The sequence below is a fragment of the Atractosteus spatula genome, chromosome 20 (genome assembly GCF_055471065.1).
Source record: "Atractosteus spatula isolate fAtrSpa1 chromosome 20, fAtrSpa1.hap1, whole genome shotgun sequence".
Classification (NCBI taxonomy): domain Eukaryota; kingdom Metazoa; phylum Chordata; class Actinopteri; order Semionotiformes; family Lepisosteidae; genus Atractosteus; species Atractosteus spatula.
In genome coordinates this window covers 17,733,623-17,749,578 of record NC_142725.1, presented here as the reverse complement: position 1 = coordinate 17,749,578, position 15,956 = coordinate 17,733,623, and the positions used below count along the sequence as shown (strand labels likewise).

Below are 15,956 nucleotides of genomic sequence, written 5' to 3'. Positions count from 1 at the left end.
AGCTCTGAGTACCAGCACAGAGAGGCAGGGCGGTTCTGCAGCAACGAGAGGGGCAGACGCTCTGCGTCACCCGAGCAGCGCCCCCAGTGCCTCTTCTGGTCTGACCACACTCACGCCGAGGAATTTCCCTGGCACCGGCACAGGTACTGCCGCACACCCGCTGGTGCTTCAGGCACGCAAGGCTGCCCGGCTCCTGTGGGCTGACACAGCTCGGGAGCAAGAGGAGACGCCCGCCGCGCTTCCCAACTTCCCAAAGGGAGAAGGAAGCAGCAGAGAGGATCAGCGGAGCTCCTGGGGATACAGGCGCACTCATGCACACGGCCACACAAACACTACAGCCGTGCAACACGGCCAGCTGCTGCGCCCCCAGCGGACACTCTGGGAGGAGCCCCCTTTTCTCCCATCCCCCTGTGTAAATGGCAGCATCAGTCCCAGCGCCTCATTCTCCTCACTGAACTGAGTAATGGCTCTTCCCCAGCTCAACGGGGATTGACATTTATTGCCAGAAAATCTCAGTGAAACAGTCCCAAGCCTCCCTTAAAAAAAAAACACAATAAAATGAAAACTAATAAAACACACCAAGTGTAGAGCCCTGCCTGCGCCGAGACACCGGCAGTGCACCCGAAGCTCAGAGGGGAACAGGAGTCCGGCACAGTCCTCTCTTTCCAAAGATGCAAGCAGGTACCCTACCAGCAAACAATTAAGCCCTTTTGGAAATCAAACCCTTTAACAGAGGGAGATAAGGTGTCGTCTTCTCGTCTCTCACACCCACCTCCTACTTTCCTACATAACCAGCGTGTCTGTTTTGTCCAGGGAGGCTGTGTTAATAATTCAGAGATATTAGAAGTCCCGATTCTGTCACCTTTCATCTCCAACACAAAAGAAAGCAGGCGAGCTCCGAACAGATTACAACTTCCTGAAATATACATGAATAAATCAGCATCGCCCTTGGCAGGCGCATCGCGAGATTAAATTATTCACACAGTCGAGGGCCAGCGTCACAGTGAAGTGCTCTCACTCTCCCCGCCTCCATCTCCACCATCCTGCTTTCGGTTCACTCTTCCTCCTCCCTGTGACGAAGCTGTGTGGCTCCCCAGGAAAGTGCTACTATCTCCAGCGCTGCAGGCAGGGAAGACAGTCATGGGGGCTCGCTCCTGACGATGTCTGCCCTGAGCCCCAGTTTCTCTGGGTGGCTCTCAGCCCAGCAGATCATACTGGAGTTTAGCTGAGCCCAGCAGATCCAACTGGAGTGCAGCAGAACTCAGTCCAGCTCTCTCCAGCAAACCCTAACAGAACCCAGCAGAGCCCAGCGGAGCCCACAGCACAGACAGATTTCAGCCTCCTGGTGCTGCAACACGGACACAAGTCGCTGCTCAGCTCGGATGGCAGCCCGAGTAAAGCCTAAGCGATCTCACAGAAGGCAGGCGTGGTCAATACAAAAGCAGATCAATAGCCACAAATCACTCTATATGCTTTCTCACGGCCCGTCCAGAAAAAAAGAAAGCAACGGAATCAATAATAAACTTTTTTTAAACTCAAGTGCCAGTCACAGTACAATACGGCCCTTTAAGCCCTTCGGTATTTTGACAAGTGCTAGCTCATTTAAGCTGCTGTCACACTGTACTTCTTCCTGGCTGTTTAATAACTCTCTCTGAGGAAAACAGAGCATTTAATTTTAACTCGCAACGTGCTTTTTCCCCTATCAGTCATGCTTCGCTTCCCTCCCACAGACACACACACATCTGGGAACTAGGAGAAACAAAGGACGCGTTGCTAGTTCTGCAAGCACACACAGCGCGCTGGGTAGGATACGGCGCAGAACGCACACCTCCTGCACCGGGCGCAGGAACCGATCACTGAACTCGCTGTGTGCCGTGTGAATCGAGTGGCATCCGCTGAAGAGGAACAGCAGGCTCACTGCTCAGTGAATTTCTCTTTAGTCACCTCATACCCCTGGGAGATTCTGCACATGCAGGGAGTGAAGTGCTGCAGCCAATACGAAGATTCAATAACCACGGCCCTGCTACTGAGCCCCTGACCCTCTCTAATTTCTCCCCTTTCTTCTTCTTTAAACATCGTTGGCTTTGCATTGTAAAAAAAAGCTGCAGGTTTCTGATCATTTCCTCTTTCAGGCAGAGATTCTGTCAAGAAACACAGCTAATTGGGGCTCCTTTCATCCGATTTCAACGCTAATTTTAAAGGGCCGTATGATGTGTGCGTTGAAACATTTTACAGCCAAGAGAGAGGACCTGTTTAATGAATCATTAATCCGTTTTCTCTATCCCTGTCTTTTCACGTTTAAATCTAAAAATAACAATTTTGCCGTTCAAATCCAATTACGCTGCAGGAGTGGCTTAGAAATTTTCAACAGCAGTTTTAGCCCAGCAAATCCAGCCTTGATTACTCCTTGAGATATTCATGTTATTGATGCTTTCTTTCTAGTCTTTTTGTACAGAAATCCCTCCGAGACACTCAATTCACACCCCCTTATTTTCTTCACATCTACGCAGAACTGAAGGAGAAGATGAGACTCTGCAGAGCCGGGTTACGGCTAGAGATGTCATAAAGGAGACGATGTCATTACGAGGTGAGGGCTGCTGTCAGCCGACTGCACCGGTGAGGCACTTTGACCCTGCACACTCGGGGTCAGGATCTGGGTCCAGGGCCATGAGACAGAAAGGGATCGGTTTCCTCATGAGAGATTCAATTATTTTAGCACTGGAAAAGAAAGCTCAAGCCACACTTAGTTTATCCTGCAGATCTGCTTCTAAAGCAGTAATTGTGGAACAGATGTAGTTCAGTCCTCTCCGCTCCCCAGCAGCTCCTCAGCGCAGTGAACAGATGGAGCTCTCTCTCCTGTTTACCACCACGACGGCCGGCTCGGGCACGGCCTGGTGGCCCAGCGACACCGGGGGCTCCCCTGAAACCCCAGGTCTTGTACCCGTGGAACGGAGGGAACGTGCTGCTCTCTCTCCCAGGTCCGTTCTGCAGGCCTGGCCCCATTAATTGCCTGCTATGCAGATTATGGAAATGAAACATCAGTGTCTAATTAAGCAAATGCATTACAATAAGTGACCGATGAGGAATAATTCCATTATAATAACCACCATGAAAGAATGAATTAATTACGAGCCTCCAAATAGCTTGAAAGAGCCCCTTCAGCTCTGCAGGGCAACGCACCAATTTCAATTTCAGGGGCCGAACAATAGGGGAAAAAAAAACCTCATTAAAACAATGTTGAATCTTTAATGTCAACAGCGCATTGTGATGGAATAAAGGGTTTCTCCCCATAAGAAAAACCTCCCTGCGCACTACAGGACGCTGAGGCGGACTGATGCCACAGGAACGCCTGAGGAATTTCTACTCAGGTTGCCTGCAAGCAGAGCAAGCAATTTATCGAAAACGCCAGACTCCACAGGCTCGTGGCATAAACGGTACCATTGCTGTTGTGCATGTTTTAAAAACTCTCCGTCTTATTTATTGTCCAACGTGGCCAGGATGATAGATGGCGAGTCAGCTGCAATTATCTCCAGGAGGGCCACTTGCTCTGTCTCCCCTCGCGGATAACACAGATACCGGGGGGCATTAATATTTCATGCTCGAATTTCACTAAGCAGGTGCCTCTTCCAGAACTGATCCTGCGGGAGGGCCGCGCACCAGCCCGTGGGCGCGGGAGTGCGTCGGGAAGGCACTGAAGGGTTATCCCAGGAAGCAAAGGTCACCATGAATTGTGCATGAGGCTTGGGCAGAGGTTGCCATGGACACGAACGAGACCCGCTCCAGCACAGACCCTCAAACGAGCGCGTTAACTCTTCACAAGGCTGACGGGCGCGATATAAATATTCAGTAGGGCGCTCGCTGTTTAATTAATTTATTTATGTAAAAGGAGGGTGTTTTTATAAGGCTTGCTAATGTGTGACGTGCTTGAAAAACTGTCAGGCAGCAACCCGCCTGGCTTGGAGAGCTGCTACAGAGGCGCTGTGTGTTTCACAGGCATAAAACAGGCAACTAAAAGGAGAAAAAAAAGCCTTTTTCTCTGGTGCCATCTGTCACAACAGTCACGACCCAAACACCCGGCGCTTCTCGTCTGCGAGGCTGGTTGGAAGGCCTGAGAGGACGCACTCGCAGCCTGCTCTTCCGGATCTGGAGGCCCCTGTGGACCGGCGGGTTCCCCCCAGGCCCAGCACATCTGGAGCCTGCTGCTCCAGCGCTGCCCGACTCCAACGCTTAGGTGAGTCTGCTCACTCTGAGTGCCTCCCAGCACACCACACACACGCCCCCCCACTCCCGCCACCCTTCCATCACCGACGGCTGGCCCGGGGGCAGGGGGTCGCAGCAGCTCAAGCAGAAGACCCCTCGTCCCGGCTGCCAGCCCTACAGCGCAGCGGGGAGCCCAGAGGGAAGAGAGGCAGAGAGGCAGGCGAGAGCGTGCAGCATTCAGGCCGGTGAGACCCCGAGTCTGCACAGGATTCTGGGATCGGCAAGCTCCAGCTGAGGGCTGCCGTTCGCACTTCGAGATGGCTCTCAGAGAAGGACAGCACTCACTCAGCAAGCTGGGTTTGATTTGATTAGAGCTGAATCCTCTCCATGAAGATGCTGAAGAGCCGCTCTGCAATGCTCAGGTTTATTTCTAAATCTAGCACTACACTGCCTCTCGTGCACACAGGCAGACACAGGCAGCCCAACATGACCTCTGCCCATTGCCCAGCTGCACATCGCACAGCAGCTGGTCACTAATTACCATTCAGCATTCCAACCGTCATCTGTTACTGATAACAATCATTACCAATAGGATACAGGGAGAAGTTTCCAAGGCGATTAGTGTTTGTACGTTATGTAGGATCACATCAACATATGTCTTCTTCCTCATCTGTTTAATGAAAGGCTTAGGCAACAAACCTAATTAAAAAATACCAATAAAAATTATATTACTGTTCCTTACTCAAACAACAACACTGCTAAAGCCAGTTCTTCCTGTGCAACATTTGCTTATGAAATCTGGCTACTGAATGCAACCACATCTGAGTAACAAATTGCACCTCGTCTCTGTTCCTGCAAATAATATGAGGGTGGTTTTACGAATGGATTTGAAAAGAAAGCTCATACCATGTTGACATCTATCCCCACACTTTATTCCTCACTTGGTTATTTATTTCAAATCTAGGACAGTCAGTGTTTGCAGATTGCTCTGACTAGAGTGGACTTTAATAATTCATGTGTATAGAACATAGATCCCCAGACTTGTGTGCTACATCCATATATACCGTGTATACATACTCCACCTCATAAGAAGATTCACAACAAGATAAACTTGCTCATATTTAGTCTAAACCCCATCTCAAAAAGGAAGCTGGAAAGAGAAACTCAATGAATTATAAAGTTGCTCTGGCCTGCATTATTATAAAAGGCACTCGCGCCTGCTGACAGAGAGTACACAGCCCGAGTTTATTTCCATTCAAACGCCCCTCATTTTAATTCACAGAGTGATGAAAAAAGATTTCAAGAACCTGGTTTTGTCACCTCTTAAAGGTTTCCCTTTTTTGCAGTTCTGACCCCAGAGAACTGAGCATGTGATGCTGCACGTGGAGTCACATCACCTAGGAGTCTTCCCACCTGCAGGAGCTGAGAAAAAGGAGACCATCTGGAGTGCAGAGCCCCTGAGTCAGGAGGGGGACCCAGGGAAAGGTCTGCAGACGAGAGGGGCCACGTGGCCCATCTGCCCATTCGTTTAGATTCACATCTCAGATTTCACCCAGCTGGTTCTTAAAGCGGCCCAGGCTGGGAAGCAGGTTGCAGACACCCACTGCTCTTTGAGTAAAGAAGTGTTTCTCTGTGCTGAATGTATTCCTTTTAATTTGTCAGTTATCCTAATTTCACTACTGAGTGTGAAAAAGTCCCCTGAGTTGAACCTCTGTCCTCCCCCTAGAACAGGGGTACTTAACTTGGGGCGCCCCCACACTCTGTGGGTCAGAGATGCTCTTTCTGGGGGTGCCAGATTAATTTAAGAAGGTCAATCACTGAAAAAAGTGTAGAAGGAATTTGCGTTTGAACAAAGGTGCGAGGGCGTATTTTGATAGGATTCACTGCAGAATGTCCCCAACACTCTCACAGATTAAAAAGAAAAAAACGTGAGCACAATTAACAACTCTCTGATCACCTAATAAATCCAGCTGCATCATTGTATGACTCCAAAGTCAAGGAATCTGAAATGAATTTCTGTGAATAACAGCTGCGCAGAGGCCCGTTCTGGTGCTTGAGGGTTTATTTTTTGGAGTACATTAACATACAATTTTGCCAACCCTTGAATTTCAATCACACACGTTCATGAAATATTGCCCCACTCCTGTCTCATCATCTATAGGACTTTTCACAGCCCTTCACTGCTTTGCTGCCTGACCCCAGGGATTAATAGAATCTCTGACAACGAGGCTGTGCAAATTTACTGCTCAGGCTGGCAAAAATCAATTCCTGTCCCTGTCTCCCAGTCTGCACACACAGAAGAGAGGGCGCCGCTGGGGCAGACCGGAGAGGGCCCCATTTCAGAGGGGCAGAGGGCATCACCCAGTGTTGTGTCTATGTCTGCGAGCATGTCAGTTTGTGTTGTGTGTCCTTGCATGTGTACATGATGTGTGTGCGAGTCAGTACTTTTTGTGTGGCTGTGTATACCTCAATTTGTGCTGTGTGCCCGCGTACTAGATGGTGTTGTGTGTGCGTGTCTGCTAGTGTTGTTGTGTATGTCAGCCGGTGTTGTGCGTGTGTCAGCCAGTGTGTGCATGTGTCAGCTAGTGTTGTGCATGTGTAAGCTGGTGTTCTGTGTGTGTCAGCTGGTGTTGTGTGTGTGTCAGCTGGTGTTGTGTATGCGTGTCAGCTAGTGTTGTTGTGTATGTGTCAGCCGATGTTGTGTGTGTGCCAGATGGTGTTGTGCGTGTCAGATGGTGTTGTGTGTATGTGTCAGCTAGTGTTGTGCATGTGTCAGCTGGTGTTGTGCGAGTCTCAGATGGTGTGTGTATGTGTCAGCTGGTGTTGTGTGTGAATCAGCTGGTGTTGTGCGTGTGTCAGCTTGTGTTGTGCGTGTGTCAGCTGGTGTTGTGCGTGTATCAGATGGTGTTGTGCGTGTGTCAGCTGGTGTTGTGCATGTTTCAGCTATTGTGAAGTGTGTGTCAGCTGGTGTTGTGTGTGCGTGTCAGCTGGTGTGTGTCTGCACAGTGTACAAGGGATAGCTCAGTTCAGTTCCCCCTTAACGCTCAAGGCTAACACTGACCCTGAGCCCCAGCACCTCTGCAGCACAGGGACACGGACAGGGGACGAAGAGTGATGAAGGAGCAGTAGAACTGGCTGAGAGGCAGCGTGTCTATTAAATCTCCTCTCCACAGCAGTGACCTCGCACATGGCTACAAGAAAACAGCCTCTGCATCCTCCCCTCCTTCAGCTTCAGCTGACCTCTTCTCACACCGCAGAAATGTTCAGATCTGTTCTCTCTCATCCCCACACCCTCTCTTCCCTCCCGCCTCCCATCTCCCACACTGGCTCCTGGTCCTGGGTCCCTGTTTCCCAAGGACCCTTCAGAGCCCAGGACCACAGTTCTGGAGAGCCAGGAAGCTCCTTATTTCGAGCATCTGGGTACAGAGTTCTGGTCCATCAAGAGAGAGCGCTCAGGCTTTAATCACAGGGCACCAGCTCCACGATTCCTGCACACATGACAAGAGCCCAGGTGGGGCCAGGCTCCCCCCGGTCCACCACAGCACCGCTCTGAAGAGGCAGGAGGCAGAGGGGCAGCTCTGCGTCTCCAGCAGCTTGTGTGGCTGAGCAAGCCGGCGGCGTCCACCGACTGCCCCGAGCAGGGCTCTCTACCTCACGCGCCTCGCTCCCTTCAGCTCGCTGCCTTTCCCGATGCTCCGGCGCCTCTTCATCCTGCTCTCGCACTTGCTTTCATTATGCAAATCAGACAGATGCCAGGTTCTCGTGAGGCTGAGGAAGTGTCTGCATACCAAACAGGTTCTATTTGTTCGGTTTCAATTAGAGAACTCAAGGTATATCATTAACCAGCGAGGAGGAAAAAAACACCAGCCCAGCTGGGTGGAACATCTCTCTCTCTCTCTCTCTCTCCCTCCCTCCGTGTTTCTCTTCGAATCGGCTGCTGGCTGGGCCAGTCTTATTAAGAAGGAAAAAAAGAAAAGCTGGTGTGAGTGAGATGTGAGATCTCCTCTCTGCCTGATAAAGCAGGGAGAAGCAGGAATGCAGGAGGAGGACGAGGAGGCAGGCAGCTCCGGGAGCCGCCAGCCCCCTGCAGGTGTCTCACAGACGGGCCGTACGGCAGAAAGTGTCAATAAAATTTGGCTGCAAGCCTTCTTGAGCGGCCTGAGCACCTTGTCATAATTGTGTGCAGCGGCGCGGAGCACACATGTCAAACAAGCCATTAAGGGAGCCGGGGAAACAATACAAATCAGATTAGGATGAAGTGGAATCCTTTACAGACAGGTCTGATAGCTGACAGTGCAGCTGGGAGAAAATACACCCTCAGCTCTCAGGCAGCTATCGAGCTTATTTATAGGGCCAGATGTAGGTTATTGTCACAGTGAGCCGGCGTTGTGTTTTTTCCCCCCAAAAGCTCGGTTTTAGTTGCTGGCATTAACGCATTCTCTCAACAAACAACAACTGCCAATCGTCTCCGGTACAAACTTTTCAAAAAAGAAAACGAAAATGAATGCCATGCAGCAAGCGTTAGAGCACAGATTTCTAGCTTTCCCAGGAAATCGCAGGCATACGATACAGACAGATTGACCGAGACCTGCGCCCGAGCCCAGCCCAACTGCCAGGCCTCGGAGGGTACCTTAACTCACGCTACCAAGCCATCGCATGCAAAATGTCAAGTGGTCAAGCAGTTCGCCTTTGATAACCATTCAGTCCTGTTTCATGCCCACACTGGGACCACAGCCGGCACAGAGAGGCCGACTGCACTGGCCTGTGGAGGCCAAGCACTCTGCAAGTCGAGATCAGACAGCACTTAATGCCTTACGAACAGGCCACACCGACTTCAGATTCGACCCTTTCTAGTCACGGAACAGTGTGTTTTTCAAACACTGGAGCACTGCTGGGCAGAGAGAGCAAGCTGGGCTCCAGCCGCGTGCCTTGTGCACGCTGTGCTAACTCTGGTTATCTCTTACACTGGGCTCTGAGTGACAGCTTCAGCTATGATATAAACCAAAGCAGACATGAAGTGCTTCCTTTGGCAAGAAATCATCTTAGCTACAGATGTCTTTAACAGCTCATTTATGCATTCTGGGCTCCCTTTCCTAGCTTTCCACAGATCAATATCAACTGCCCTCACTTCTTCTGAAGAGCTCCGTGTCAGACACACTAATAGTCTTGAGAAGGCAGTGTCAAAACAGACTTGATGGGGTTTTCTCTCCTGCTTTGAGAACTAATTTTATTCACCTGGCTGAATGTGCTGGTTTAGTGTCCAGCGCTCCCAGGAGATTGGGAAGAGGGCTGGTGAAGGAGGAGCTGTGTCTGTGTACTGTGGAGGCTCCTTATAAAAACATACCGTGGTACAGCAGGTAAAAGCAGAGTAAAGGACAATGGAAGCATGGTAGAGAGGTGCCAGAAATACAAACCATGGAAAAGCAAGATAAATCCCCGAAATTGCATCAGCACAGCCACAGAAAAACAACAAAACTCACAGAAATGCCATAGTGGCAAACCATGAGCAGAGGAGTTTCTATAGCTCATACCCACCACAGCAGTCTCGCGGGAGGATATGATGGTGCCCCACTGCTTCAATAAAGCTCTGCCTCATTCGGGGCAGCTCAGTGTATCTGGAGGATAATACTGAGCTCATTCAGGAGCCCACCTAAGGGTGATATCTCCTCCTTTTGATATCTCTCTGCCGTATGGTCCCACACACCCAAAAGATGAAAAAGATTTCGGACTCTTTTGTATGAAATCCATGACATGAAAAGATTTAATTAAGATAGCGCTCTGTAGCAATAATTAATCCTGCTCCTTCTGCGCGCCTGTCTCACTGTCAAAATGCAGAGAGATTGAATTAATTAAGGGAGTGCTGCTCGGGGTGGGTGGGGGAGAAGGGGGGGGGGGTCTTGGGCGAAATCCTCCCCCTGGACAGATAGGCGAGGTGCTGACCTGCGCCGGGGACAGACGTGCCGCGGGACGATGTGGCCATCTAAACTGCTTTTCAATTCTGATGCAAACTGCAGTCTCAGGTACAGAGAAGCCCCCAAGAGAATAGTCCCAAATAACCAACGTAAATTGATGTCAGAGGTTAAATTGGAGTGAATCAAATTACTTTTGCTCTTCCTGTAATTTCTGTTTTCCCTGTCAAGCATGAGGATGGTTTGAGACCTGTGCTACAGTCACTGATGCTGGGGTCCTTGGGTCTCTGGCTCTGAGCTCTGAGAGTACAGACAGGTCAAACAAAATGACACCAAATGGGTACTAGAACCCGCTTTTAACAGAATAAGGGCTTTCAATTCCTTGATTATTCCAGAACAAATATGAAACCTATTCCCTGTATATCTGATCTTGGCTTACAAATCCAGGTTTGTCTCTGCTGTAAGAACATGATGGAACTGAAGAGGGACCTATCTGCAACCCCTGAGGAACACCTGACTGCAGCAGCTGGACAGGTGTCTCTCAGAGGAGACTTGGCCCCACATTAGCCTGGGCTGGGAGGACATGACAACACTGGGTAGGACAAACACAAAGCCATCAATATCAGCATCCTGTATCCTTGATTAGTTAGTTCACTAGAAAGGTGCAGATTTTGGTGTTCAAGACTTCGATAGCAGAGATTGCTAACAACTACAGTTTTGTTAACAATAAATTCTATGGTAAGTACATACTTGAATGACCTTGTTTCAGATTTAAGGAGCCTATACCTACATTTGCAATTGTATATAGCATGGTGTGGGCAGTCCTTTTCTCATGAATGTACACACTTCACAATGCCCCCTGAAATAAACTCCAGTATTATGGAGTAAATACACAAAAGCTATTTTTAATGCTTAAAATCCTGACTTCATCTTAGCTTTCAATCAATATTCTAAGAGATTTTTTTCCTTAAAGTTGTAAAATCTGGCAGTTTTCTATCTTAAGATAAGGGGCTAATTTTGAACAACAGCTATTATATTCTAACATGACAAGTTGTAATTATCTTGGCTGGTGTGATATTGGATTTAAAAACATGCAAGATTCTAATTAGAGAGTGCTTTATTACTTTGTCAGTTTTGAGTTTCTGATTAGATGGCTTTTATTAGTCAGGATTTGCTGGTAATTGCAGACATGCTTCCCACAATGTGAATCTGTGAGTCTTCCTTGTTTGAGAACAAACTCCAACTTTTAAGCACCACTTGAATCCCTAATACACTGCTTTTCTTTTTGAAATCTGCAAAGATGCTTTCATGTTGCCTGATTTATTTATTTTTTAAACAAAAAGAGCCCAATTAAATTCAGACACTTGAACACAAGCACAAAGAAAACTCCATGTCATTAGGCTCCAGGTGGTTTAAGTGGATCGGTTCTCTTGTTTCTTCAATTATTCCTGATACTATAATCTTAACAAAAATCACACAGAACAAAGAGGAGAAAGTTCACTTTATCTTTAAACCACAGAGGTGTCGACTAGGAAGTAATCTAGTCTGCAACCGAACACACGGCCACAGTGGCGAAGGAAGAGCTGAGGAAGGCCCAGTTTGCCCATCTTGCTTGTTTGGTCATTAGCAGCTAATTGATCCCAGAATGCCATCCAGGGTTTCGGTTTCAACAACATGACTGAGAGACTTGTTCCACACTCCCACAAGCCTTTGTGTAAACAATGCTTCCTATGGCTTAATTCTTTCCTCCACCTTCCATAACCGCTCAGTCCAAGACAGGGTTGCGAGAGCCTGGGCCTGACCCAGCAGGAAAGTCCATCCAGCCCTTGTCTGACACCCACCCGGCTCAGGGCCACAGCCCAGCTGGAGCGCATCCCCGCAGGCCACAGGCGTGAGAGCTGATGAAGGCAGTGCAGGGACAGGTGCTTTCTCCAGAGAGCTCCCGCCCAGCTGCCCCCTGGAGCTTTTTAATGAATTCAGGCTCCACCTTGCCATCTCTCCGAAACAAATCTGCCGAGGTCCCTTAAACACGCAGACCCCTTGGAAATCTTTTAAAGAGAAAACGAAAACCTGCTTTTGCTCCTTGCACTTTCACAGCTCGGCTGCAGCTGAGGAACTTTTTATCCTGTTGTAGAGTTGAGAACTCTGTGTCGGGGCCTGAGCCTCGGAGAGCTCCGGGTCATGCATTTCTGGCTCGTTAGCTTCACATGGAGGTCTTGAGCTTGACATACACTGGGCTGTGCTGTCAGCGCATCTCCTGCACTGCACTTTCCAAATACCAACACCCCCCGTGTCTCAGCTATTAGCACGCTCTTCTCATTAGGCAAGCTCTAGACACTAGAACCAAGAGTGAATTCACCCTCTCACTCCTGGAAGCTACCACAGTAACAAGTCAACAAAAGCACCATAAAGAAATCACCTTCTTCTGCGTAAAATGATGCTGTTGACATAAAAAACATCTGGATCTGCACGCTTCCTTACTTTACACTTCCTCCTGGATTCGTGCGAACGGCCTCAAGCTCTTTCTTTGCTGATGCAGTGAGTAGAGGCAGGGGGGCGCTGGCCCAGCTGTGTGCGACCCTATAATCTCATCTCCAGCGTACGGCCACGCTGTGCTTAACTGGTTTGCACAGAAGAGAAGAGCAGAAGCCCGGGTGCAGTTTCCTCGTCTCCACCTCTGCTAACCTCTCACTGACGCACCTGACACAGCAGACCTGCCCCACGGACCTCACGGGGGGAGACAGTGGTCTTGACCTCGCCACTGACTAGGGCTGTCCTCTCGGTTCCTTCCTTTAGGCCACAACACCACACAAGGGAGGGAAGAAATCAACAGAAGGCGACTACCCTGAACTGGGCACAAGCTGCTAATCCAGCACAGCGGGGCTGATCTCACTAAGGCAGGTCTGAAGTCTATTTTGTTTTTTGTTTTTTGCATGCGAACAATTATTTGTGTTTTTTGAGGCCCGAGATTGATAATCACACCTTCGGCTGAAACGTGACCCTTGGACAGCGCTGACGCTGACGCTCCTGTTCCCCCTGGTGCCCTTCTTGGACGACGCTGCCCCACACACAGGCACCAGTACGCTCTCACGAACAGCGATCTCACAGCACTCCTCACCGAGGGGCATAAATATTCATGAGACCATAAGAAAACAGCTGTTTGTCCAATTACGGCTCTGAAAGGCTCACCGTTTGCCAATAAATTGTTGTCTTGTAATTAATGGCTCTGTACCCAAAACAGATCCAATAAGTACGGGGATTCTTTTTCCTTGCAAACAGGCGAGCTTTAATAAACACCAGCAGCGCGCAGTGCTGTGTAACTTCTGGAGGTGTTCCTGCCCTAAATACACTGACAGGCAGAGAGAAACTTAATGCTCCTGTAGTTGGAGGGAATGTATTTAATGAGGCAGAAATGCCAGAGTGAGCGCGCTTTACCCACGCTGTGTCTAATCAAGTTGTCAAAAATTTTACTTCAAAGAAGGGATCTTCTCTTTACACAGACAAACCCACGAGCCAAACGCTGCTGAGATTTTAAGCTCTTAGGAAGGGATGCATATGTTGCAGGTAAAGAGAAACACGAGGCAGCCATCAGAGAGGATGAACCAAAGGCAGGACTTACCATCCGGGGGCTGTGCCGGAGTGAAGTGCACCGGTTTGTCTGAAAAGAGGAAGAGAGAAAGAGCCGTTAATTCCCTGGGAACGCTGTTTCTAATGTGCACCAACAAATCAGACACACGGTGATGATACAACGTCTTTTAATCAGCCACTTCTGTGCTTTTGCCCACTGACAGCTGTTTGCCACTGCAAATGAGAGCAGCAAGGAAAACAACAATAATAATAGTCATTTAACGGCTGCTCTCATCGGATGAGCGAAGCACCGCATTAAGCAGTCCTGGCACGCTGTTGCCGAGACGAGACCTCGCTCCCCCGTCAGCAGCTGAGCGACGCAGCGCTCCTACGAACGAGGGCCTCTGGGGGCCCCGGGCCCACCCGTCTGCTCGGCAGACTGCGGACACAAACGCCCCTTTCCCTGGGCCAGGTGGGCTGGGAATGGCCCTTTTGATCTTCACCTCGCTCAAACACACGAGTGGGGCCCTTCGACCTGGCTGCCAGGAGCTGGACGCGAACCAGCAGCTCCAGCTCCTCGGTGTAAAGAAGTGCTCCCCCTTCAGGCCGAAAAGTGCTTCCACTGGATCTAGTCTGCGCTGAGGCGGACTGGCAAGCCAGCTGTTTGCCGGTTAGAGGGCAGAACGTTCTCAAGCCTCTGGAGAGCGACGGGGTCAGGGGTCACCCGGCTAGCTGAGGCTCTCGGGCCAACGAGCTACCGCCCAGCGGACGAGTCTCGCCTGCCGCCTGCCGCCTGGTTCCCATCCCCCTGCAGCGGGTGAGCAACCAGCGTCCGAACCCCTGGCAGGCAGGCCGAGCCCACTCCCAGCGCGCCACGCCTGCGCCTCGCGCACACAGCACTGACGGGCAACGCCCGGGCAACACCAGCTCTGAGAGGCTGGCGCGGAGCTCGTCTGCTGGGAGAGAGAACAGGGGCCCTTCTTATTCCCGACACTCCTGCAACCTGCCCCTTCATTATTTACCTCCTGACAAGATCAATACGCCGATTAAGGTGCTCGAGGTATTAAAACAAGGCTACGCAGTGGACAGGAGTATCGGCCCTCAGGATGGATGAGTCCTGCTCAGACCACAGGATCCAGAAAAACTCAGACAAGGAACTGAGAAACACAACCGCTGACACCCGCCTCGTGTGACCCTGTTGAGCAGCAGAGCATGTCAGCAAACCTCCAACAGGAGCGAAATGAAAGAAAGAACCGAATACGGCAGTCATGATTAGGGTCAGGCAGGGGGGAGGACAGAGGCCTTTTTGCTATTGGATGCCCAGTATCCACGTGGTCAAGGTGCTCTTTTCCTGCAGACTCACTTTACAGTTTAAGTGCAAATCATGACTCAAATGTTGGATTTGTTAAAGCAGGGTTGAAATAAAGCTGAAACGCCGCACACTCCAGTATATAACCCAGAAAGAGATGCTGTCAGGCAAAGTAGAGCGCACTGCTACATAATTTACTCCACACACGGTTTCCTCATTAAAAAAAAGTGCCACGCTGATGTGCATGGCCTACTTTGAAATTAGCGTTTACGTCTCAGGAACACATGACACCCTTTCTTTTTTTGACCTTGTTACAGGGACATAGTGTCAGAGACTCGGGGCGCAGGCAGGGAAACAACAAACAAAAGAAAAATTCTGCAAATAAGCTGCATGTTCCTCTTCAGCGGTGCTCTCAAAAGCACGGGGCCAGGTGCCGCTATCAGGTTTAAATTTAGACACACTTAAAATTGCTTGTCAACAGCCGAGGGAGGGGGCGCCGGGTCAAGGAATTTTAGTATTTCTATAATGAACTGTCTGCAGAACTGGCTCGCGAGTCAATCACAGGGAGTATAGATTTTTATCTCATGAATGCAAAGCAAACAAAACGCACACAGCAGAGCTGCGCAGCGAGTGAGACGGGCACCAGGCCACTCCTGCCAACCACGACCAGCCACATCAATCACAGCGCCAGGGAGGGCCGGGACGGACTGGGAAAGACAGATTACACGTCTGGTTGAAGAACTGAGGCGGCCCGCTGCTCCGCAGCTCTGAGCTCTGAGCTCTGATTATCGGCACTGGCCGAGAGGCACGAGGACAAGGCAGGGTGCACAGCACGAGAAACGTGCTCTGTGGTAAAAGTTCGGAACGAAAATGGAAACTGCTAACCCGAGGGCTCCTCTTCTCCCTCTTTAAAGAGACCGCGCAGCCTTCCTGCACTCTCCAGTGGAGCTCTCTAGAGTGGAGCTCTCTGT

At 50.0% G+C, this 15,956-nt stretch overlaps 1 protein-coding gene across 8 annotated transcripts in view; it reads right to left on the bottom strand.

Moving 5' to 3' along the window:
- agrn (agrin) overlaps positions 1-15,956 on the bottom strand; it is a 170,550-nt gene that overhangs the window by 70,443 nt on the left and 84,151 nt on the right. For all 8 annotated transcript variants that reach the window (XM_088938370.1, XM_088938371.1, XM_088938378.1 and 5 more), the window contains one exon: positions 13,729-13,767. In XM_088938370.1, coding sequence (XP_088794496.1) covers positions 13,729-13,767 — 39 coding nt within the window. The remainder of the gene's footprint in view (positions 1-13,728; positions 13,768-15,956) is intronic.